At 47.1% G+C, this 25670-nt stretch overlaps 1 protein-coding gene across 1 annotated transcript in view; it reads left to right on the top strand.

Annotated features, from left to right (window-relative positions):
* The window catches only part of LOC135916399 (uncharacterized), a 208680-nt gene that overhangs the window by 4535 nt on the left and 178475 nt on the right, over positions 1-25670 (top strand). Inside the window, exons 2-4 of the mRNA XM_065449749.2 lie at positions 3817-3861; positions 9041-9061; positions 15161-15267. Coding sequence (XP_065305821.1) covers positions 15258-15267 — 10 coding nt within the window. The 5' untranslated portion in view covers positions 3817-3861; positions 9041-9061; positions 15161-15257. The remainder of the gene's footprint in view (positions 1-3816; positions 3862-9040; positions 9062-15160; positions 15268-25670) is intronic.

Genomic DNA, 25670 nt, shown 5'->3' with positions numbered 1-25670 from the left:
AGGAAGACAAAATTCCTTACACATTTGTACAGCTACTGCCTAGGAAAAAGGAGCACAGATGTGTATTCATCCTTAACTTGTACAGCTCCCCGAAAGATAAAAGCAACAGAGTTATTGCCCTCCTGGAAAAAGCATGTAAAGCCGCAGAGAAGGAAGAACTGGTTTCCTGTAGGAGATTTTAACGCTCCGCACACAGTCTGGGGATACCAAACCTGCACTAGGAAAGGCAATGCACTATATTCAGTGACAAGTGACTTGGAACTTACACTCATCACTGACCCAGATAGGCCCACGCGTATCGGCAACAGTGTAAGCAGGAATACCACACCCGACTTATGCTTCGTCAAAAATGCCAATGGTGCTCTTTGGGATAACACCGAAACTAGTCTTGGGAGCGATCACTATATCGCTGTTATCACTATCCCTTCAAAAGGGCATAAAAGGAAAATGAAGCTGATTCCACATACCAAATGGGATGTATTCCGATACGTAAGAAACCGCAAACAGCTCACCGATATAGCTGACCTCAGTGCGTGGACGAATGAGCTTATCCAGGATTTGGACAATGCCACGGCCATGGCACCGATAGAAGAGGAAGGCCCCGTGCCAGACTCAAAACTCCTAGGTCTATGGGAAAAGCGTAAAGACCTTCAGCAGAGATGGCTAAAGAATAAGATCAAGCGCACGCTGCGCCACGAACTCGCCGCCCTAGAGAAAGAGATTCAGGACTACTCTAGCGAGCTGAGCACTATGGAATGGAACCAATTATGCGACAATATGAATGGCCAGTTAAGCAAAAAGAACCCCTGGACCCTGCTTAAACACATGCTAGATCCACAACACTCTAAAGGTGCTGCTCATAAAAGGATTCAGAAAATCGTACACAGTTTCCCGGGCACAGACTCTGAATTCGTAAACCTCTTGATCGGGCAATATCTTAATACTGAACGGGAGCCGGGTGCATATATAGAGTACAGAGGAGACGAAAACACAACATTAGACGAAGACATCACCAAGGCCGAAGTACGAGCCGCTCTCAGCTGCCTACGCACGACATCATCAGCCGGTAAAGATAAGATCACCAACAAAATGCTCAGGAATCTAGATGACCCTACCATAACAATGATCACCAAGCTTTTTAATCAGCACTGACAAAACGGTACACTCCCGCAAGAGTGGAAGCACGCTAGCGTGGTCTTCATTCCTAAACCGGGCAAGTCACTCAGTCGAGAGAACCTCAGACCCATATCCCTTACCTCTTGTCTTGGTAAGGCTATGGAGCATGTGGTTCTCAATAGACTGGTTGACTATGCCGAAACCAACAACCTTTTCCCAGAGACAATGATCGGCTTTCGTCCTAAACTGTGCACCCAAGACATACTGTGGCAAGTACAAAATGATATCCTTAACCCAGCGCCTATACGCGCAACTCGAACAGTGTTAGCATTAGACATACACAAAGCGTTTGACAATGTCTCACATCGAGCCATTCTAGAAAACGTATCCAACATGAACGTAGGTAAGAGAACATATACCTATATTACCACATTCCTCAAGGGACGTACTGCCACCGTAAACATAGGCAATATTGAAAGCAAAAACCATACAGCTCGGCACTAGAGGTACACCACAGGGAGCAGTACTTTCTCCTTTCCTCTTTAATACCACCATGAGTGGCTTATCCCGACATCTCAAAGAGATTCCTCATATCAGGCACGCCATCTACGCCGATGACGTAACGATCTGGACGTGCACTGGGTCAGATGGAGAGATTTCAGAATCACTGCAGGCAGCGGCTGACGCAGTCAGAAACACGCTCGCAACAATGGCCTGACCTGTTCGCTGAAAAAGTCAGAATTGCTTATAGTCCGCGAAAAAAATCCCGCAAATGCGGCTGCTAATTTGCCGGCACACATTCAGGTGCAGGTAGCTGGACAACCGGTCCCACCCGTTCCTAAAATCAGAGTGTTAGGTTTGTGGATCCAGCAAAACACGCACAACTAAGAAGCCATACCACGACTCCAAACTACAGCTGGGCAATTACAGAACCTTCTCAGGAGGGTCTCCAACCGACGGCAAGGAGTTAAGGAGAAAGATGCCTGCAGGCTAATCCAGGCTTTCTTTCTGAGCCGAGTGGCGTATGTCTGCCCTTACCTGCATCTCAGGAAGAGGGATTTGGAACGGATTAACAGTCTAATCCGAACGTTATTCAAACAGGCTCTTGGGCTACCAAAATGGACTAATACAGAGGCACTCTTGAGTCTAGGGGTGCATAATAACGTTGAGGAAATCATAGAGGCCCACAAATGGGCTCAAACAGTTCGATTATCCGGCACACATGCGGGACAGCGGAACCTCGACACCTTAGGGTATTGCCCAGCCTTAGACATCCCGCAACGACAACGAATATTTAACACTATCCGGACCAAGATTATCCCCCCGCTTCCGAAAAGCATGAGCACTGAAAACAGCGGTAGACGCAAAGCTAGGGCGGCGGCACTCTGGCAATGCTACAAAAACCAACCCGCCATATACGTGGATGCTGCTCGCACCAGTGATGGTCGACACACCATAGCCGTCACTAATGGCGACGGGCACAACATCAGCTGTGCGACGGTAAACACATCTTCCATTGTGGAGGCGGAAGAGGCCGCCATCGCCATGGGCACCTCCATTCCGGGCACCAAGATTATTATATCCGACTCGAAAACAGCGATTCGCAACTACACCTCAGGTTTCATTTCCCCTCGAGCATTCAGAATAATTAACAAAAACCTCAATCAATTGAAGTTGGTGTGGGTACCCGCTCATGCGGGCAACCCTGGCAATGAGGCCGCCCATCTAACCGCCCGAGCAGCTAGTAACCGGGAGGTGGGCTTGCCCGACGGGGTTGACCGACATGAAGGTATCCACACCTACAACGAAATGACCGTTTATTACCGCGAATCCAGGTGAATATATCCATCCCCGCACGAGACACTGACAAGAATACAGGCCACTAACCTCAGGAGAGTACAGACTAGATCTGTACTTAGTCCAAAAAGGCTAGCTGCAATGACCGGTGGTGAATATCCACCAAACTGCAAACATTGTAGCTGTCCCCTTGCGGACCAAGATCACATCTTGTGGGGATGCCAAAAGAACCCTCCCCCGAGAGAACTCTTTAGGCGAGCTCCCTCACATGACGAGTGGGAGAAAAAAACGAAAACTTCCAACCCGCAAGACCAGATACGGTTGGCGGAATGGGCTGATAGCGTCGCGGCAAAGCAGACGCCACGCTAGCCCAAACCGCTGGGAAAGAAAGCTCCACTAAAACTTGACAATAAAAGTTTTTTCTCTCTCTCTCTCTTTCGCACGAGTAGCCAGCGCCGCAGCATCCAGCGCGTGGCACTGGGCCCATAATCCGGCGCATTGGGTCCCAGCGGCACTGGGTTTTGCAATATGGGAGCGTATAAAATAAAAGCATTTCCCTAAAGGAACTTTAATCTTTTCGCATTCCGACACGCAAGCATTCTGCCGAATTTGTTTTCCAGGTTTGAATAACACGCATTTTTTTACCTATTCGCGAAGCCCAGCGAAAACACTTGAGAACTATTAAAATTCCTGAAGATAGTTTTTCACTGGTGAACACTAACTGTCGGTGCTTGCATAATTATTGATTCTTCTCCATGGGCTTAAATGGTAAAGCATTTCTCAAATTGCAACGCTACGCATGCAGTTTCAAAGAGCGCTGTTGTTGAGTAAAATAACTGTACTTCCATTCAAAAATTTTGCGCATATTGCAACTTCCTAAATACATCTTGCCCTGACTTTTAGCATCCGCACAGATGAGCGCCGGGTCTACTGTCGAAGGTTCCTCAGGTAAGAAGTTCTTTTGAGCGTGTGTAGGCACAGTTTTACTTATTTTCCGTAGTTTAACATCCCGAAGCTAACGAAAGAACTATGAGAAAAGCCATTGCTTATGACTGCGCATCATTTTGACCACACGGTGCTCTTAATGAGACACTCAATAAAAAAATAATAGTTTAGGCTGTCGTGGTGAATGTTCTGCAAAACCGAGAAAAGCCACTGCTAGGGCGACAAGAGGCTCGGTAAACCATATACGACGCAGAAACAAGATGCGGGCATTGAAGCTGTTTCGGACTTCGAAACGGAGCCAAAGATTGAACTTAGCCAATTTCCCAAGCATTCACATCGGCACAACGGCACAAATTCGGAGAAAATACATTCAAATCCGTGACGTCATACATACGCACTGGCACTAGGACTTTGGTACGAATATTATATGGAAGATTGGCACGAATGTTTTCTTCTAATAATTGACCTATAAGGGTCAAATTACCGGAAATTCGGCTTTTCAAAGGATACCATATACGTATAACGTGTATAAGCCCTCCTCTTTAATGTCCATCAGGCGGTCGTTAAAAGCAGTGCGTAAGAAAGTGGGCAATCCGCCCTGTCGAGATGCGGCAGCCTTCGCTGAGAATGAAACCCCCGGCTTCGTTTACAACAGCAAGAAGCAATAGCCACTGAGCTAAATCTATGGGCTGAACTTCAATGCTAAAACTCACCGGATACCTTTGTACAGATTTACAATAGTCAGGGAATAAGTACTCGAAACGGTGCTCATACAGAACGCTGCTCGAAATTATTGGTTGTATGATCTGCATAAGTGTGGGACATGTGACGCGCGAGTTGTCTGGCACCCTCACTCGGCGGGCTGTGTAACACAGAGCAGCGTACTAAATGAGCATTGTAAATGACAATTTCATGCCATAGAACACAGTATACGTAGTGTATATCTATAAAGAAAAAAAAAACGGAAGACACTACGTCGAGACTAAAGTGTGAAACGGCGGAAGCCTGACACCATTGCCAATGGCGATGGAAGCATACTCCACGGAGGCACGAACCTCGTACACTGTTATGTGAATGTTTGTTTCTTTATTAAATGCCTGCAACGTTGTTGTGGACGAAGTGTCTGTTAAAGTGGTCTGTGGCTTCCTGGAACTGTTGCGGCGCCGTTTGTGGATCAGGAGGAGACGTGTCTTCCATGGCGGTGTCGGGGTGTAGTTCACTTCAAACTTCGCTCTATTGACTTGTACTTGCTCAGCTTGCCGCGGCAAGATGGCGCTCACGGCGCTTCCGAGCTTCATTTGCCTCGATATCCGGAGATGCAGCGAGTCGCTTCAAACGCATTGCCTCTCTTGCGTTGGCCCGTCACGGCCCTGGACTCCGTGGTGTCGGACGTGCATCGCCGCCCTGATGCATGCGACGTATACGCTCAGCCTCCCTTGAGCGCCGTTTGCGTTCAGCGGCTCCCGCAGGTCGCGTGTTGGGAAACGCTGGTTTGGCGAGACGAGGCATCCTGCCCACACGATACCGCAAAGTGAACTGCCGCCACCACCGCCACCGCCGCTACAGCACACGCAAGCAGACGCGCGCCACGCGCGCCTCGCGACAGTGACGTCAGGCCACAAAGCGCCCAATCGGGTAGGCTGCCTGAAGCGCCTGACGACAGTGACGTCAGGACGCACCGTCGAATACACGGCCGCCACGCGTGCAGATGTGATGAGTCATTCCGCGCGGCGCCGAACCACCCCGACACCCGCACTTGACGACAGTGACTTCATGCGGGTGAGCCAATCAGGAGGCGCATGCCTGTGCCTGGCGGCAGTGACGTAACGACACAGAGGAAACCAATCAGGAGACCCGAAAGGTGTGACAGTTTCTGCTAACGGCAGATGACCTTGACAATCAGCCATAAAGGCTTCCGCCTTAAAATGGATCAAAATGACCCATTTGGGAAACATCGGCGGCAAACTTCAACTATGTGGCGAATGAAGCTGCCGGTTTCTGGGCAGTTCGTTCATTTTGTAATAAGAATATTTATTATGAGGAACTAGGCCCAGTCTAGTAGCTGATCACGCTGATCACGCGCACAGCCGACACAAGAGCGCCTTCTTCGTCTTCCTCTTCACCACAATGGCCCCCGGGAGAGAAGAGGAGCCATCCTGGCGACTTACGGCGTATGTAGGATGAGGGGGTCATAGTGCGGCTTAAGTCGGTTGAAGGTGTCACAGGTTCTACAACATAGGTGACAGCGGAGGTACGGTCCATGTCGCGGTATGGGCCATCATAGCGTGCAAGGAGTTTGGTCGAAAGGCCAGGACTGTGAGGCAGGTCAGGCCGCGGGGCATCGGCAAGCGGGAAAAGCGCTACTTCGGCCCGGGCACAGTCGATGATGACACGATGGTGAGACAAGAAGACCCAGCCGAGAATAATGTCATGTGAACATGATGACAACACAAGAAATTCAACAACATAGACAATGCCGTCGATGACCACCCTTGCAGTACATTGAGCGAGCGGGGCTATATGCTGCGCAGTCGCGGTGCTTAGAAGCATACGAGACAATGGCGTCGTGACCTTATGGAGGCTGCGACAAAGCTTTTCGTCGATGACAGAAACTGCAGCCCCAGTATCAATAAGCGCAATTGCGGCGGTTCCTTCGACCAAAACGTCCAATAAATTGCGTGGCGACTGTGCAGGCCTTGTAGAAGTCCCGAAGCTTGCAGTTCGTGCCTGCGGAACTGCAGCAACTTGTTTCCCTCGCTAGGTGACTGGCGGCGACGTAAGGGGGAAAATGAGCGACGACGTGGTGATGGCGGACGATGGGTGCCGATAGGGCGTCGAGGAGGCGGCGAAAACTCGTGGCCGGCAAGCATCGCATGCCCGCTGGTATAGTGGGAATAGGCATATCCAGGCGGTGCGACAGTAGCGTTAACAGGTGGCATGCGACGATGGCAGAAGCGCGCAACGTGGCCGGCTACACCGCAAGCGAAGCATATGGGTCGGTTGTCGCGTGCGCGCTAAGGGGTCTGAACCGGTCGTCGAGATGGAACGCGAGGCGACGCGGGAGAAGGTGCAGCTTGAAGTCGCATTGGCGCCGGAAACGAAAACGCCGCGCAGGTCGCGCGGCGACTTCGGCATAGGCCAGAGGTGCAGCCACGGGAGGGCAGGGTTGGGAGAAGGGTAAAGACCCAGCAAGTTCCTCGCGAATGGCCCGCCTAGTGGGAGCAGCCAGAGATGTGTCAGGCTGGGGAGGTCCATCGTTGAGAGGCAGCATAGACAATTGGCGCGCCACCTCCTTACGAATGAAATCCTTAATCTCAACAGAGAGCGATGCTGCTGGCGTGGTGTTTGAGCGAAGCGTGAGGCCCGAGAGAGAGTCGCCAGGTGCGAGAGCGCTGCGAGCAAGGACCCTTTGTCGACGCAGCTCATCGAAGCTCTGGCAAAGAGTGACGACAACTGCAACAGAAGTAGGGTTCTGCGCCAGGAGCATTTTAAATGCGTCGTCCTCGATGCCCTTGAGGATGTGCCTCACCTTGTCCTTTTCAGTCATGGTGGAATCGACGCGGGCGCAAATATCAACGACATCCTCTATGTAACTAGTAAAAGTCTCGCCGGGCTGTTGAGCGCGCTGGCGGAGGCTTTGTTCAGCACGGAGTTTTCGCAAGGCTGGGCGACCGAAGACTTCCGCGAATGCAGTTTTGAAAGCGGACCAGGTTTGCAGTTCGCGTTCGTGATTGTGGAACCAGAAGTTCGCAGCGTCAGCAAGATAGAAGGTGACGCTACAGAGCTTCGTCAGGTCATCCCACTTGTTTTGTTCACTGACGCGCTCGTAGCTAGACAGCCAATCTTCTACGTCAGTCTCACCTGAACCGCTAAAAACAGGAGGGTCCCGCTGCCGTTGCACGGCGCCGCACATGACAGGAGCGGCAGATGCGCCAAGCGGATTGTTGGGAGCGTCGTTCATAGTAGCGGCTGGAGCAGATGTTAAAGTTCCGCTGCGAAGTTCCAGGGTGAGGTCGGGGAGTGCAGCACCTCCACCAAATGTAATAAGATGATTTATTATGAGGAACTAGGCCCAGTCTAGTAGCTGATCACGCTGATCACGCGCACAGCCGACACAAGAGCGCCTTCTTCGTCTTCCTCTTCACCACAATTTCAATGTTCGACCCATTTAGGTAGACGACTGCCCGTGCTTGTACACCCGCGAAGAAAACGGTACGGCCCACAGCGTCCCCTAAAAACTGAACTACTTCGTAATTACTATGAACCAACTACGATTGACGGGGTCATTGTAAAATGCGCAAACGTCATGTTTGAACTGCATTCCGCACTTACAAGTTACATTCGCAGGCAGAGGAGAAAGCCGGCTTTATCGCGAAGTCCCTATACTCGCGGACAACTTTCTGTGGCTATGAATTAGGGTAAGCTATGGAGGCAAAGCGCACACACGCGAGAGACCTTCTGAAAACAGTCCTGCGTTCTATTCCAGGTTCGCTTATGCTGGGGAATACAAAGCAAACACATTACTAGCAACAGTTCAATAAGACAGAACACACCAATGAGTGTAAAAGTTTACTTATTTTGAGGTTTTTCCCTACCGCGTCTGGCGAAACGTGAAACGGTCGAACGCGGAAGCGGCGTCGATTCAGCGTCTGTTCCGACCAACAAAAAGCACTGTCAAACGCTGCCGTACTACTTGGCGCCGTAACACATGTGCAGCAGCCACGCGCCCGTAGCTTTGCCTTCATAGCCACAGAAAGTTGTCCGTGGGTACAGTCCGCATAATTGTGCTCACGGGTGAACGGGAATGCGCTCACGAGACTTCACGTGCATGAGTACGTTCATGAATCCTGTGAAGTAAAAAAAAGGCCATAAATCTGAAGTTGCGCTCTCTGCCCTAATTGAAGTGTGATCCACTGTACTTAAGGAGACAGCAAAATGACTCAGACTTTCGTATGCAAGTATACATTTTGTCAATTACCGGTACTCTGTTATCTCAACATTCGCAATCGTATGTCCTCGGTTATTGTCCCCACAAACCGTTTATACACACAGGAAGACTTCCTAAATTGCAACCACGGTGCTTTATATAGAAAGCCTTCATTGCGGTTTGTTTATCTACAGTAATGCTGATGCTCATCTAAAATATAAAAATTTGATAAGTATGGTACGCCATCTGTTTCAGTGAAATCGGAGACGTCATCAAGTAAGTATATATATTCAACTGTCATACAAACTTCTCTTTCTATACAGTTTGAAATCTGTATAACATGAATGAGGCTATTTATTTCCAGACGTGGCCGCGTAAGTATGCGGGTCTCTGCATCTAATTGGAATCTTTTTTGCCGATAGCATCATAGATATGTCATGTTTGTGCCCTCATTTAGTGGTCACCGGATACCCTATTGCGTAATAGGCATATGTACTGATTATACTAATGTGGCAGTTCTTGTGAGGAATACAAGTCTACCTATTCTGTGCGTGTGTATTTAGCTGGAAGAATTAAAACAAAAAACACGGCGGCTATCCTTAAAACATAAACGATTACATATTCACCCACTTAATTATTGTGTCTGCAGGACACGTGGATAATTTAGCACAGTCTGCCCGCTCAGATGTATTCGCAGACGAGGGAGACGTCGCTGTCAGCCGAATATTATAATGTCGATGTGCATAATTAAAATGGTTCAAACTTTCCGCTGTTAATATTGCGAGACAGAAGATTATGATTTTTATAGTCACGTCTGCATAGCAGGTATACTAAGACTAGCACGAAACACGCGACACCGCCTTGTTTGTATCGGTATTTCTCGTTTACTCGTACACTATCTTTCCTGCATTTAAACCACTTGATGAAAGTATAGCGTTTGTTCTGTTCTTTCCTGTCTATGTCTTCGTGTTTATCGTTGTGGCGGAAAAATGCATCCTTTCCACGCAAAAGCAGCCCACAGCGCTACCATTATTCGCAGAAATTAAAGCTGACGAGATGACTACCGAGCAATGATTTGAAGCGCCCCATGTTATTATTGATTTCCTCTTAAGAAATAAACCACGGGGTCAACGAAATGTATTAGGCATGGTCTCATTCGGCAGCACATACGCTCCTCTGTTCAAAGATGCTTCGGCCTAACCTACGCCTACCATTCCAACCAGTTGAAATTTTGCGGTTGTCTCTGTCAACCCTCAGTCCTCATTCCAAGCGGTCCGCTAGTAACATTGCGCATAAACCATGAGTCCTCGTACAGGAGCGCATGTGCTGCAATTTTCTCGTAGCTTTCTGCGGATGGCCTCAGCACGTCTTGCCAACACCGCAAGACACCCTTCCTGGTCACTTCTCCTTATCCGTATTGTACCTTCGGTGTGCAGGATTTCATTCTGCAAGTTCAAGATTCGCTCCAGGCCTTTAGATAAAGCATGAAATGCTTTTAGCTCACGTTGCCGGTGACTCTCAAGTGACGTTTAGCCAAAAGCTAGAGCCGTTATCTGGGCACTACAAAGAGAACACCTGGGCAAGTTGCGAGAACAAAACGAGATCATGCAGGTAACCAGTAAAAACAAAAAAATGCGTTCTGTGGCCCCAACCCTTTGTAGAAGACCACGTTGCATACGCTAGTTACTGCCAAAACAAGTCATGAAAATATTGATTCACAGTTCTTAATGTTTGCTCACCATATCACTCAAGCTGTGTAACGCGCTGAAGTTTTATTTCTCATTTTCAATAGGGGGGGGGGGGACGTTCAAAAGGCAGACTTCGTTGCCATCTTTTGTTGCTGAGCGCTGAACTTAGCGGTCCGTGAGTTCTGCGGCGCGGGCTTTGCGTTGCCTCGAGAGATGGCACCGCGCTGCGTGACGCCTCCTTCGGGCGCTGGTACCCGCCGCGGTGGCTGGGCAGGTATGGCGTTGGGCTGCTAAGCATGAGGTCGGAGGGCCAAATTCCGGCCGCGGCGGCCGCACTTCGAAGGAGGCTAAAATAGAAAAATGCCTGTGTCCCGTGCATTGTGGGCGCGTTAAATATTCCCTGGTGGTCAAAATTAATCCCCAGTGCCCCACGACGGCGTGCCTCATAATCAAATCGTGTTTTCAGCACATAAAACCCCAGAATTCAATTCTTTCTTCTACTATCTCGGCAGCGTGCTCTGTCTTCTTGGCGTCTTTCGCTGCCTGTCGTGCGCCCTTCGGCCGTTCTTTTTCTAGCTGGGCGGCGTCCACATGAAAACAGTGCGTAGTATGGTGTGGTACACTGTGGCCTGGTGGGGTGTGCCGTTGCAAGCGTGAACTATACCCATTTAAAGATTGTGGCTTGTATAATATGCAACCAATCTGCTTTGCCGGCTGCCATTTCATGCTTACATCTGCTTTCAATTTTGCGAGAGCCAGCAATTTTTTCAAGTAGACAGCATGGAAGCTTGCCAATGAGCGTAATGGAAAGCTGGGGCGCTATAACGTAAAGCTATTCCAAACTTTTCTATTCCAATTCTGCTATCAGCCCTCCACGATTCGTCAAAAACTTTTTTCGACCACCCCCACTTCACCTGTCTATCGCGCGACGTCACGAAAACCGCGATACATCCCCATCTGATATGATGTGTACACACTGATTATGCATGATTTGACAGAAAAAAGCAAAACAGTTATTTCTGATTCGACCCCTTTTCGCCATCAGCCCTTGGCTATTGGTAAAATGTTTTCGGGATGCACCCACTTCACCTGCCTGTCACGCGACGTCACAAAACCGCACAAACTCACCGCGTCAAAGTGACGAGTACGCGATAAAGATGCATTATTATGCCGAACAAAACTGAATTTTCTTCGGAATAGCCGCAGGCTGCCCCGTTCCGAAAGGAATAGAAGATGGCTGCCGCCGATCGCTCAGACGCTGCCTACTCGCACCTGCCGGAGAGCATGGGTGTATTTGCTTATAATAAAGCTTCTTGCGTGGCTGTGTAACGTTTTCGAGCACTTTCGGCTGTTTACCCCCTCATTCTGCCAACTCTTCTTTGCTGATGGTCCGTTTTAGCGTCATTTTTGAGCTTCCGTTGCATGCCGCCGCGATTTTCGACCAGCCACCGCAAGCTAAGTAAGGGAAAGCCGACCAATCGTAGACGCCGGCACCACCCTCTCCATACGGTTATCGACTTTCAGTGCAGTGGCTCGGCCCCATCGACTCCCTCTCCACTTGAGCGTTCTCCTCGCCTCTTGTCAGCCAATTAGATACGACAAGCCGCTCAGTGTAGGCAATGTTATTCGTTTTTCAAGCAAACAAAAGTGTCCTCCTATGAACGAGGAGAGCATTTGATTGGTCTGTTCAGACAACCCTGCGGGTGACCGCCCGGTGCTTGCGTTGGTGGTTACGTAAATTTGACGTCAGGAGATTGGAATAGAAACATATTGGAATAGTTTTACGTTATAGGGCCCCTGGTGTTCTTTACTGAACCAATTAGATAAATGTTCTCGCGCCTAGCGCTGCTTCTGTTCTTCTACAATTTCACTGCACGGTCGCCATATTATGGCCCAGATTGACCAACATAGCACCTTTGAGCTCTTGCTTCAGCTTCAGTTTATTCAGGCTATTCGCTAGTGTAAATCGTGAAACTTAGCACTACACAAACGCGGACGAAGAAAGATATACAAGGACGAGCCCTTTAAAAGAAGAGGTTTTATTATTCTGAAACAGGAGGCTTGAGTACCCTAAGGAATTGCGCAAAGCATATCAGGATTTCATTTAGGACGCACATAGCGATCACATGAATTGTGTGGTAATTTATATATAAGAGGAAAGTAGCAAGAATTTTTTATTTTACTTAGTAATGGATGGGTAACTCACAGAGGTTTCTTTTTGCTGCGAAATGTAGCATGTAGGTGTGAAATGTTTGCGTAGCGCCAAATTTAACGATGCAGGAATTCCATCTAGGCCGGCTCGCAGTGATGCTTGGGTATACTTTGTGGCGCAAAATTCATTACTTGAAAAGAGACAGAAGAAAGGAAGACAGTGAAGCGCGAAACTACCAACTGTCCCAAGAAGTATCTCGCAGTGATGCCTCAGCAGTGTACGTTGATAATGGAATATGCAGGAGCAGGTCCTAGAGCATAAAGCTGTATGACGTGCTCTTGCCCTTAAAAGAAAATTTTATTACATAGAAAAACAGTAGAGAAAGAACTAAAAGCTTACAGTACACACTATAGAAAGAGTAACAAAAACTGTAAGCTAAATATGATAGAGGTCGGAAACTAGGCAAGTCGTCAAAAGACATGAAATAATGGCTACACTCATAAGCGGGGAAATGGCAAGAACAAGTAGAAAATACCGCACCGTATATCACAGGTTAGCGATTTAGCTTAAACGAAAATATTACCTGTTTAAAAACCGGTAAAAATGGAGACAACCTAATATCTACCCGCCGTGGTAGCTCAGTGGCTATGGTTTTGGGCAGCTCAGCATGAGGTCGCGGGATCGAATCCGGGCCACGGCGGCCGCATTTCGACGGCGTCGAAATGCGAAAACTACCATGTACGTAGGTTTAGGTGCAGGTTCAAGAACCCCACGAGGTCCCAATTTGCGGAATACCCCTATCCGGCGTGCCTCAGCATAAGAAAGTGGTATTGGCACGTAAAACGCCGTAAAAAGAACTAATGTCTAACGGCAGGGTATTCCAGAACGATAATGCTGGAAAGTATGCCGTAAGGTCCTATAATCCGTATTAGCAGATTGTTATGAACAGCGCATCTGGCATGATTTGTGCTAACGAGAGATGATTTGCAGAGAATTTCTTGTAGGCTTACCTTGTTTCTGAGATATAAACGTGAGTTAGCCTTCGTTTGTGCCTCATTTGTTGTGCCATTCACAACCCCAAGCACCCGCCGCGGTAGCGTAATGGTTGCGGCTTCGCCCTGCCAAGCCATAGGGCGCTGGATCAAATTGCGGCCACAGTGGCCGCATTTCGATTGGGGCGAAATGCGAGAGTGGCCGCGCATTCAGTTGAGAATAAAAGAAACCCACGTAGTCAATGTTAGTATGGAGCCTCGCACTACAGTGTGCCTCATAATCATATCGTGCTTGTGGCAGGCAAAATCTCAAAAACATTTTTTTTTCTGATCCCCAAAGGGTGATTGCGGAAACGAATCTCGAAGGTCATGCTTTGTATTACGATTGGCCGCAAACAAAGGCAGCATTTCGCTTTTCTTGACAAATCACAAGACAATGTGCCCGATGATCCACTGAGCGCTCGGACCCTAAAATGAAATCTTGCTGAGAAACTTGAGCACTATAATATCACAGGTAAGCGCAAAATAAAAGAAAGGAATCGTAAGAGAAAATTTTCAGATGGATAAGATGGCTTTCTTCACTGACAATTATGCCGCAACCGGTCACTCCTAGTGCCCACTCGCTCCTATCAATATACCCTGGGGAGGTGATGCCAATCGTTCTCTCAAAGTACGTTCTTTAACACCTCCACAAGTGATGCATTAAATCCGTTTTAGAAAAACAAATTTTTCATGAGCATTAATTTTTATGAGCATTAAGGCGCCTGCTGCTTATGGTGCGGCCGTGCGAGCGCCGCATCTTGGAAGCTATCTGCAACGTGGCGAAAGCGCGCGACCGCGCGGGCCTCATGTTCAAAGCAACCTGCGATGTTTGCAGAGTGCGTGCAGTGCCGGTAGCTTCGTATGCACTGTGCTTTCGACGTTTCGTTCGCGTTGAAGCGAGATATGCATGAAGTTTAATTCGATTGCTGCCGTCGCGATTCTTCGCTGCAGCATTTTGACGAGTTTCCGCGCTCACTAAGGTTGAGGAATGGGGGTCTTTGGATTGCATTCTAAAGCTGGTACAGTGCAACATGGAGAGGAAGAAATAAGCTGAGCCGGCCCAAAGACAGCGCTCTGTTCCTTCTTCTGGCCAGCTCGCCTTGCTTTTTCCTTTTCATTTTGCGCTGTACCAGTTTTAGAATTTCCACGCTCGTCGAGCGCGATGTGTTCATGTTTACTTGTGCGCGTGTGACAACATGCTTGTAAGTTTGGTTAAAACACGTTGGCGGACTATTTGGTATCATTCCATGACAGGATGTGTAAGCGCGAATGAACCAGGACGTATAAAGAAAGAGACACAGAGAGTGTGTTTGTTTCTTTCTACGTACTCGTTCAGTCGGGCTTACATATTATCTCATTGTTTATTTAGTTAGCAAGCGAATGCTCACAAGTTCTCACATAGGCCGATGAAATTACTGTCCTTTCTTCGTATATCTGCTGATTTGCTATCGCAGCCAGTGCTTCGCTTTTCGGACGAAACTGCGACTTTCTTTCTTTGCAGTACTGAAACTTCCTCCTCCTCTTGGATTTTCGTCGTCACGATCGGGGTCTTCGTTCTTGTCTTTCTTTTCTGCTCCGTGATATTTTTCTTCACCATCATGGTATCAGGTAAGGACACGTTGGGTAAGAAGTTGATGAATGATAACCATAGAGCACAATAATGTGCTTGTCGCGCACTTCGCTTCACAATAGAAAACTAAAAAAAAACTTAGGCGAGGGTCTCCGAAGCCATTATTACGATTTGTAAATGCGACAGCATGACTTGAGCTGCGTTTAGCGTTGCGGCGAAATGTTGCTGAGCTTAGTGCTCCGCGTTATGTTCCTCAGTGTAATGTTGCTGCTTATGAGATCGCAACAACGCAAGACGAGAGACCGGCCACATTGAGATGTTTCAGTTTTATTTGCGCAGTTCTTAAAGCTGGACTTCACGGACATTGCGTTGTGTTTCTTACTGTATGAGACCACTTTGGCGAGAGATGACAGTACTTTTCCGATCATTATTACATTTCTTCATTGGGCTCGTAGGCAAGCTCCACCTTACTTAATGTATGAGACCACTTTGGCGAGAGATGACAGTACTTTTCCGATCATTATTACATTTCTTCATTGGGCTCGTAGGCAAGCTCCACCTTATGCTATGGGGGAATGTGATAGTCGTTGTCGGAATGGTACCTGATGCAGGCAGCACCTTATTCATCGTCGTTGGCCACGGGCTTCGGCTAAGCTGCAGCTCGCACTGCCTGTCGCGTGATCGGAGGTTTGGGCGTTGAGCTTTGTTTGCCTGCGGCAGCTCGTTTCGCACCGTCTCGCTGCGTTGCCTGATGAACCTACCACGAACAGTGAACTGGCGGCTCGAGCCACGCTTCGCTGCATCGCCTGATGATCTGTAGACGTGAGCGTTTCAGCCTCGGACGACGGAGACACCATAGCGCCGACAGGGTTTGGATGGATGGATTGATATTATGAGCGTCCCCTTTGGAACGGGGCGGTGCGTCGCGCCACCAAGCTCTTGCTATTATACTGCTTAATGTCCTACCTAGGTTAAAAAGAAAGGAAAAAGGGAAAAAAAACACGATGAACTCCCACAACCAAATTTTCTGATCCCCTATTGCGAAGTTTGCTTTTGTAGGTTTCCGTTTGTTGTCGTTTCCCTACTTTTCTTCCCCCAATCTTCCTATCGCCTAATACTTATCTCTATTGCGGACCTGTTTACTTTTCCACTGCTCTCGCTGAACCCAAGGGCTTCAAGGAGGCCAGTGGTGCCTAAATCGACCGCTGGGTAGACGTCTTCACGTTGCAATAAAACATGCTCCACAGTTTCCCTAGCGTTACTGCAGCAAACACATGCTTCTTGTTCCTTCTTATATCTCGCTTTATAGGTGCGTGTTCTAAGGCATCCCGATCTCGCTTCGAAAAGTAATGAGCGTCCCTTTGAGTTATCATAAATTGTTTCTTTCCTGATTTCGTTTTTTTTTGCTTTAAGTAATTACGCATGGTAGGTTTCTTTCCCATTACCGCCACCCGTGATATTATTTCAGCCTCTCTGACTTTCCGCTTGACCTTCTTTGTTGCTGTGTTGCCCACCCTACAGGCCGCATACTTGCTGGTAAGCTTCCTAGTTCTTTTCCTCCACTGTGAATCAATGTTTTTCCTGTACAGATAACATTCTCCCGGCCCATTTTCTTTCTACGATATTCCTCAGCAGTTCTTCATACACAATTTTACAGCGAGCTTCTCTCACTTCAAAACTATTCCAGCCCAGATCACCCTGCACAGCTTCATTTGTAGACTTCCCGTGAGCGCCCAATGCAAGGCGACCCACTGACCTTTGGTTACCGTCGAGTCTTCATTGTACCCCTTATTTAAAGCAAACAACCGCATTTCCAAAAGTAAGTCCTGGAACCATTACACATTTCCACATACCTCGGAGGACCTGGTTCCTATTCTATCCCCATGGCGCTCTGTGCTTCATTATGGGTGAATTTTCTTCCCCTTCACTGCTATTGTTTTTTTCTGTGTTTCGAGATATTTATTGCGTTTGTTTATCCATATACCAAGGTATCTATATTCGGTTACCCGAGGTGTTTCCTGGCCCTGTATCACCACAGTCTGTTCATTGTTTTCATTGAATACCATAACACCTGATTTACTAACACTAAATTTCAAACCTAAATTGTTGCCTTCCTGTCCACAGATTTAGTCAGACGTTGTAAATCACTTTGCTTGTTAGCTAGCAACACAATGTCGTCCGCATAAAGTAAACCTGGGAGTTGCTGCTTTTCTACTGTACCGGCCTGTTTGTACGAGACATTAAACCCGATATTACTTCCTTCTAAAGGCTTCCGTAAAGGCTACTCAACAATAGACCATATTCACACTATCAATCAGGTGATAGAGAAATGTGCGGAATATAACCAACCCTTATATATAGCTTTCATTAAGAGAAAGCTTGTGATTCAGACGAAACCTCTGGAGTCATGGAGGCATTACGGAACCAGGGTGCAGACGAGCCGTATGTAAAAATACTGAAAGATACCTCTAGCGGCTCCACAGCCAACGTAGTCCTCCATAAAGACAGCAACGAAATCCCAATAAAGAAAGGCGTCAGGCAGGGAGATACGATCTCTCCAATGCTATTCACAGCGTGTTTACAGGAGGTATTCAGAGACCTGGATTGGGAAGAATTGGGGATAAATGTTTGTGGAGAATACCTTAGTACCTTGCGTTTCGCTGATGATGTTGCCTTGCTTAGTAACACAGGGGACCAATTGCAATGCATGCTCACTGACCTGGAGAGGCAAAGCAGATGAGTGGGTCTACAAATTAATATGCAGAAAACTAAAGTAATGCTTAACAGTCTCGGAAGAGAACAGCAGTTTACAATAGGTAGCAAGGCACTGGAAGTAACAAGGGAATACATCTACTTAGGGCAGGTGTTGACGGCTGATCCGGATCATGAGACGGAAATAATCAGAAGAATAGGAATGGGCTGGGATGCGCTTGGCAGACGTTCTCAGAACATGAACAGCAGGTTGCCATTATTCCTCAAGAGAAAAGTGTATAATAGCTGTCTTACCATTACGCACCTACCGGACAGAAACCTGGAGGCTTACGAAAAGGGTTCTAGTTAAATTGAGGACGACGCAGCGAGCTATGGAAAGAATGATGGGTGTAACGTTAAGGGATAAGAAAAGAGCAGATTGGGTGAGGGAACAAACGCGAGTTAATCACATCTTAGTCGAAATCAAGAAAAAGAAATGGGCATGGGCAGGATATGTAATGAGGAGGGAAGATAACCGATGGTCATTAAGCGTTACGGACTGGATCCCAAGGGAAGGGAAGCGTAGCAGGGGGCGGCAGAAAGTTAGGTGAGCGGATAGAGATTAAGAAGTTTGCAGGGACGGCATGGCCACAATTAGTACATGACCGGAGTTGTTGGAGAAGTATTGGAGAAGCCTTTGCTCTGCAATGGGCGTAACCAGGATGATGATGATGATACTTCCTTCTAGCGCCCTCCGCATCTTCACCATGTGCGTCATAAGCAGCAGCGGTGATAAAGGGCCCCCCTGCCTCAGTCCCTTGTTGATATAAACTTTCTCCTCGCTCTTCATCTCTTCCCATTCTACGCAAGCGGTATTTTCTAGGTAAATCTATCTCAAAATCTGTAGACAATCGTCACCTAAGCCTTCTCTTTCCAGAATATCTCACAAAATGTTGCGGTCTACGTTGTCATAGGATCCTGTGATGTCTAAAAAGGCCACATACAACGGTCTGTTTTCTACCTTTCATTTATCAATACACAGAGTAAGAACAAACAAGTTATCATCCAAACGCCTCCCTATTCTGAAGCCATTCTGAAGCTCTCCCAAAATGCCATTATTCTCTGCCCATGCTTGAAGCTTTAAGATTTAAGCTTTGAAGCTGCCCATGCTGGCGCCACTCCTATTATGCGCTATCTAGTGACCCGCACGCCAAGTCGAGCCGGAGCATGTACCTCCAACATGTCGAACACTGGCCTGTTACAACGGTGGCGCAAGGGCCCGGTGGCGCAGTGGTTAGCGCGGTCGGCTACGGAACGATGGCAGTGGTGGCAGGGTAGAGGATTGATTGGAAGCTTTAGCTCGAGTGCTCCTATCTAAATACATGTAAATGGAGAATTCGTTTTTCTCGGCAACCACTGCACCAAATTACACGAGGTTTGTTGCATTTACAAGACAAACTTAAAATCTAGTGACTGTTGGTTTCGAATTTTCGACTTAGGTTGTCAATTTTCTATTAAAAATTGGCAAAAATTGAAGATTTTCAAAAAACGAAACTATCAAGTTTACAGCTCTGTAATTGAACCACTAAAAATGATAATACAATTCTGTGAATGGCATCTAATAGTACATCTAAAGCGGACAAAATTGATATGTTACACATGAATATAAAAAAAATTTAATCATAGGGAAATACAACTTTTGCAAAACCGTTCTAACCAACGTAACAAATTCACGTAAGATGTAAAATGACATATTGAATTTGTCCGCTTGGAATGATCTAATGGATGCCGTTTACAGAACCACGATATCTTTTCTTCATGCAGAACTATGAATTTGTAAACTTCGTGCTTCTATTTTTTTTCAAATGATCAAATATTTGAAAATCGTTTTAAGAAAATTCAAGCCCTAAATGGAAATTCCGCTTCCGACAGTCACTAGAATTTAAGTTTCTCTTTCAAATGCAACTGATTTCATCAAAATCGGTCCAGGGGTTATCTCACAAAAACGTTTTTGCGTTTTACATGTATTTGAATAGACCGCGTCGGAGTTGGGCCCGAGCTAAAGCTTCCTCTCAACCCTGCCCACATTTTAGAGCGCAGCTCTTTGGCGTCCGTTCCTGGGTTTCGCGTCGTCGTCGTCGTCGGCGTCGTCGGCGTCGTCGTCGTCGGCGTTGTCGTCGGCCTCGTAACCAGCTCGCCGACGAATCTGCTGCTCCGCCGCCGCGCATGCGCGCTGTCGGCTCTCCGGGCGAGGGAGGATGATGGAAGGGAGGAGGAGAGACTGTGGAGGAGGGCTGGCTACACAAATGGCTCTTTGGCGTCCGTTCCTGGGTTTCGCGTCGTCGTCGGCGTCGTCGTCGGCGTCGTTGTCGGCGTTGTCGTCGGCCTCGTAACCAGCTCGCCGACGAATCTGCTCCGCCGCCGCGCATGCGCGCTGTCGGCTCTCCGGGCGCGGGAGGATGATGGAAGGGAGGAGGAGAGACTGTGGAGGAGGGCTGGCTACACAAATGGCTCTTTGGCGTCCGTTCCTGGGTTTCGCGTCGTCGTCGGCGTTATCGTCGGCCTCGTAACCAGCTCCGCCCCCCTTTCATCCCCCCAGCGCTAGCAGCGACCGACTGATACCGCTTTCGTGAGTCCGCTACCGCACTCACGAAAGACGTCGTGCACTTCCTGCAACTCGCATTAACCGTCCATCGATCCACACCGATGTTAGTAGTGGGGGACTTTAATGTTGACATAAAGACAAACAGCAATTTCCTAACACTTATGCGGGAGAACATCCCGTTCCTCTCGCTCGTAACGCGTCCCACGGCTGCGACAACCTCGCGAGGCACTTGTGTAGATCTCGTCTTTGAGAATCAAGCATTGGTGTACCAAGTCGAACATATATCAGTCTATTTCTCCGACCACAAAGCTTCATTAATGACTGTCAAGAACTGTTAGTGGAGTCTTTGTTAAAGGAATACGTGTGAAAAATTAAAAAAAATTCTGTGATAGCGCATACATGTGTTGCTCGATTTCTTTGCCTCAATCTATCGAAAAGGTGAAACAGCTTATTTGCTGCGCTCAAATTTCGCATTAGGAAGTAACGTAATCGTCGGTAATTTTTTTTTTAGTTGAATGTAGCTAACTTTATTTATGTGCCCTTAATCTGCCACAGATTTCTGATGGCGGCGTTGTCGCACAATGTGCTAAGTAGTGTTTTCGCATTAAAAAAGGTATGCAGCACAGTTTGTGTTAGACTGTGCGAGATATATGAATCCCAGTTCAGTTTGGTTTTCAGTTGAAGTTTTTTTGTTTAGCAATATAAGTAATAACATATCGCAAATACCATTGGAAATGGCCATCGCAACGCGAAATGCCAAGTACGAACTGGCTACCTATTTAAATATACTTCTGTTTAAAGTCAGTCACAGTTCGATGATGCAGAGTGGAATATGCCTCAAAGGTGACTTGGATCAGTATGAGAGAGTCATCACTTTTCTTCGGACAGTCCCTTTCACTAAACCCAACCGCCTATTAGGCGAAGCTTTTGCGCATCAGGTGTGACTTACACCTCTCTGAACGCTTCAGTCTGACAATTCAGCATTTGTGTTTGATTTCAATATTTGAGCCTACCCGCAGATAAACCGCCATGACCTGAATACGCCCATAGCGTATAACGTTTGTTAGCGCATCACGCGTACTTAAGCGACAGCGTTTTCATGTGGCGCATTCTCTTAGTCAGAAGCAGGCCTGAACCCATTTACAGCAATTTGGGTTTTGGGGATGTCTTGAGCAAAACAGACTACGGCGGCTTTCTCATTCTCCTTGTCTCTTTCATTGCGTTATGCTAGCGTCTCCATGCACCTCGTAAGAGAATTTAGCCAGTCTCTAACGGCTCCTTTTTGTCGCACTACTATGGTTCGGGTTCCTGGAGCATTCACGTGCAAATGCGGCACCGCGTGCTACTTGTCACAATCACATAAATACATATTAAAGGCGAGACAAGGTGTTGGCGAAGAGGCATTTTGTGCACAAGGTGAGCGAAGTTCTGATCCTCATTTCAATTCACCCGTTCCTGTGGGGAGGTGTCCCCTTCGCCTTCATACTTGAATACCGAGGCGGTCCATGCGTGCAGTGGGTGACTACGGCATTTTGAACAGCCATAATTCTTCAGAATAAAATTTTGTGTCAATTGATGGTGCATTTTTGACAACAGTAAAACGCCTTATTGAAGACTAAAGGAATCGGAGACAGACAGGACCTGTACTTATCCCATCTGTCTCGTCTTCCTCTGGTCCCGTCTATTGCGAATAACCGAGGCTAATAGGAACTTCATTTTGTACAAATGGCACTAGTAATTTTTGTAGAGCGGAGAGATAAACGCACGCACGTGGCACACTTTTACCGAGGAGTCTCCTTTGCAACCTTGAGTTGTCAATGAGGCTTTCATAGAACATACTTGCTACATTATGGAAACAATAGGTAGTGTTTAAGATGCATCCACTATGAAATAAGGTGGTTTATAATGCCGCAAACTTAGTTATTTTTTTACTTTATAACGCGCCGAATGTTGGCCTTTAAGAGCTTTAGTCAATCGTTATATATTGCTTTATCACTCTAAATATCGTTCTTGGTCATAATTTCCAAGGTATCTGCCTGTCGGCTGACATGCGCAGGGTGCTACGGGATCGGCTGCGAATAACGTGTATAGAGAAAAAACAAATGAGAAGTATTTCTAGTAACATCATCTTTTGCAAGTGTGTCATTTTATTTTCATTAGCAGTGGCTCGCATTTTGACAGAAGAGATATCTCCTTGTCTCATGCTCAACTAGATTTCATTCTGGTGGAGCTCCGTAGAATGAATGCACTGTGGTATGCTTTATGAATAAGAACACGTCGGCGGTTGTTTCGTGGCGCCGCGGCGTGGCGCAATAACAATATGAGCTAAGGACACCATATCGTCTTCAGCGTGCACACCCGCACCGAGCTCTTCTTTCCCTTTATCCCTTCTTAATAACACCCTCGAGTCAGAACCATTTCATTTCGATTATACATGGATACACTTCATCCATAACAACTTAGGAAACAACTTCAAAAAATCTAAAATTCAAAAATTCAGAAAAGGCAACTGCTCTGACCCGTCAAATTATCGGCGTATATTGCTGGCATGCGTTGCATGCAAACTACTGGAACACATCATATATTCCCACGTGGCCAGTCATCCCGATAATAATTCTTTCTTTTTCCGCAAGCATCACGGCTCTTGCCCCAGGTTATCATGTGAAACACAATTATTCGAATTCACTAGAGATCTCCACTTGAACTTGGATTCGTCTTTTCAGCCCGACGTCATTTACATCGATTTTTCAAGGGCCTTTGATCGTGTAGCTCATCGTCGTCTCATGGCCAAATTCGGCTGTCTTAATCTTCACCCGCTTAGCTTGTCATGGATCAAAAGCTTTCTAACGGGACGATCTCAGTTCACAGTCATTGGCGGTAAGCTTTCAACAGCAGCACAAGTAGTATCCGGTGTCCCTCAGGGATGTGTTCTTGGCCCGCTTCCCTTTCTTAACTTCATAAATGGTTTTCATAAATGGAAATATGAACCTGGCAACATTTAACGCTAGAACGTTATCTAGTGAGGCGAGTGTAGCAGTGCTATTGGAGGAATTAGAGGGCAGTAAATGGGATATCATAGGGCTCAGTGAAGTTAGGAGGCCAAAAGAAGCATATACAGTGCTAAAAAGTGGGCACGTCCTGTGCTACTGGGGCTTAGCGGAGAGAAGAGAACTAGGCGTCGGATTCCTGATTAATAAGAATAGAGCTGGTAACATAGAGGAATTCTATAGCATTAACGAGAGGGTGGCAGGTCTTGTTGTGAAACTTAATAAGAGGTACAAAATGAAGATTGTACACGCCTACGCCCCTACATCCAGCATGATGACCAGGAAGTCGAAAGCTTCTATGAAGACGTGGAATCCGCGATGGGTAGAGTGAAAACTAAATACACTATACTAATGGGCGACTTTAATGCCAAGGTAGGCAAGAAGCAGGCTGGAGAGAAGGCCGTGGGGGAATATGGCATAGGCACTAGGAATATCAGGGGAGAGTTATTAGTAGAGTTCGCGGAACAGAATAATATGAGGATAATGAATACCTTCTTCCGCAACCGGGATAGCCGAAAGTGGACGTGGAGGAGCCCGAACGGCGAGACTAGAAATAAAATAGACTTCATACTCTGCGCAAACCCTGGCATCATACAAGATGTGGACGTGCTCGGCAAGGTGCGCTGCAGTGACCACAGGATGGTAAGAACTCGAATTAGCCTAGACCTGAGAAGGGAACGGAAGAAACTGGTACATAACAAGCCGATCAGTGAGTTAGCGGTAAGAGGGAAAATAGAGGAATTCCAGGTCAAGCTACAGAACAGGTATTCGGCTTTAACTCAAGAAGAGGACCGTAGTGTTGAAGAAATGAACTACAATGTTGTGGGAATCATTAAGGAGTGTGCAATGGAAGTCGGTGGTAACTCCGTTAGGCAGGATACCAGTATACTATCGCAGGAGACGAAAGATCTGATCAATAAACGCCAATGTATGAAAGCCTCTAACCCTACAGCTAGAATAGAACTGGCAAAACTTTCGAAGTTAATCAACAAGCCTAAGACAGCTGACATAAGGAAGTATAATATGGTTAGAATTGAACATGCTCTCAGGAACGGGGGAAGCCTAAAAACAGTGAAGAAGAAACTGGGAATTGGCAAGAATCAGATGCATGCGCTAAGAGCCAAAGCCGGCAATATCATTACTAATATGGATGAGATAGTTCAAGTGGCTGAGGAGTTCTATAGAGATTTATACAGTACCAGTGGCACCCACGACGATAATGGAAGAGAAAATAGTCTAGACGAATTTGAAATCCCACAGGTAACGCCGGAAGAAGTAAAGAAAGCATTGGGAGATATGCAAAGGGGGAAGGCAGCTGGGGAGGATCAGGTAACAGCAGATTTGTTGAAGGGTGGTGGGCAGATTGTTTTACAGAAATTGGCCACCCTGTATACGCAATGCCTCATAACGTCGAGCGTACCGGAATCTTGGAAAAACGCTAACATAATCCCAATCCATAAGAAAGGGGACGCCAAAGACTTCAAAAATTATAGACCGATAAGCTTGCTGTCTGTTGCCTACAAAGTATTTACTAAGGTAATCGCAAATAGAATCAGGAACACCTTAGACTTCAGTCAACCAAAGGACCAGGCAGGATTCCGTAAAGGCTACTCAACAATAGACCATATTCACACTATCAATCAGGTTATAGAGAAATGTGCGGAATATAACCAACCCTTATATGTAGCTTTCATTGATTACGAGAAAGCATTTGATTCTGTCGAAACCTCAGCAGTCATGCAGGCATTACGGAATCAGGGTGTAGACGAGCCGTATGTAAAAATACTAAAAGATATCTATAGCGGCTCCACAGCCACCGTAGTCCTCCATAAAGAAAGCAACAAAATCCCAACAAAGAAAGGCGTCAGGCAGGGAGATACGATCTCTCCAATGCTGTTCACAGCGTGTGTACAGGAGGTATTCAGAGACCTGGATTGGGAAGAAATTGTGATAAAAGTTAATGGAGAATACCTTAGTAACTTGCGATTCGCTGATGATATTGCCTTGCTAAGTAACTCAGGGGACCAACTGCAATGCATGCTCACTGACCTCGAGAGGCAAAGCAGAAGAGTTGAAGTCGTAAGGGAATACATCTACT

This window comes from Dermacentor albipictus, unplaced genomic scaffold, assembly GCF_038994185.2.
Source record: "Dermacentor albipictus isolate Rhodes 1998 colony unplaced genomic scaffold, USDA_Dalb.pri_finalv2 scaffold_15, whole genome shotgun sequence".
NCBI classification, from domain to species: Eukaryota; Metazoa; Arthropoda; class Arachnida; order Ixodida; family Ixodidae; genus Dermacentor; species Dermacentor albipictus.
This window is presented reverse-complemented; position numbering and strand designations above follow the sequence as displayed.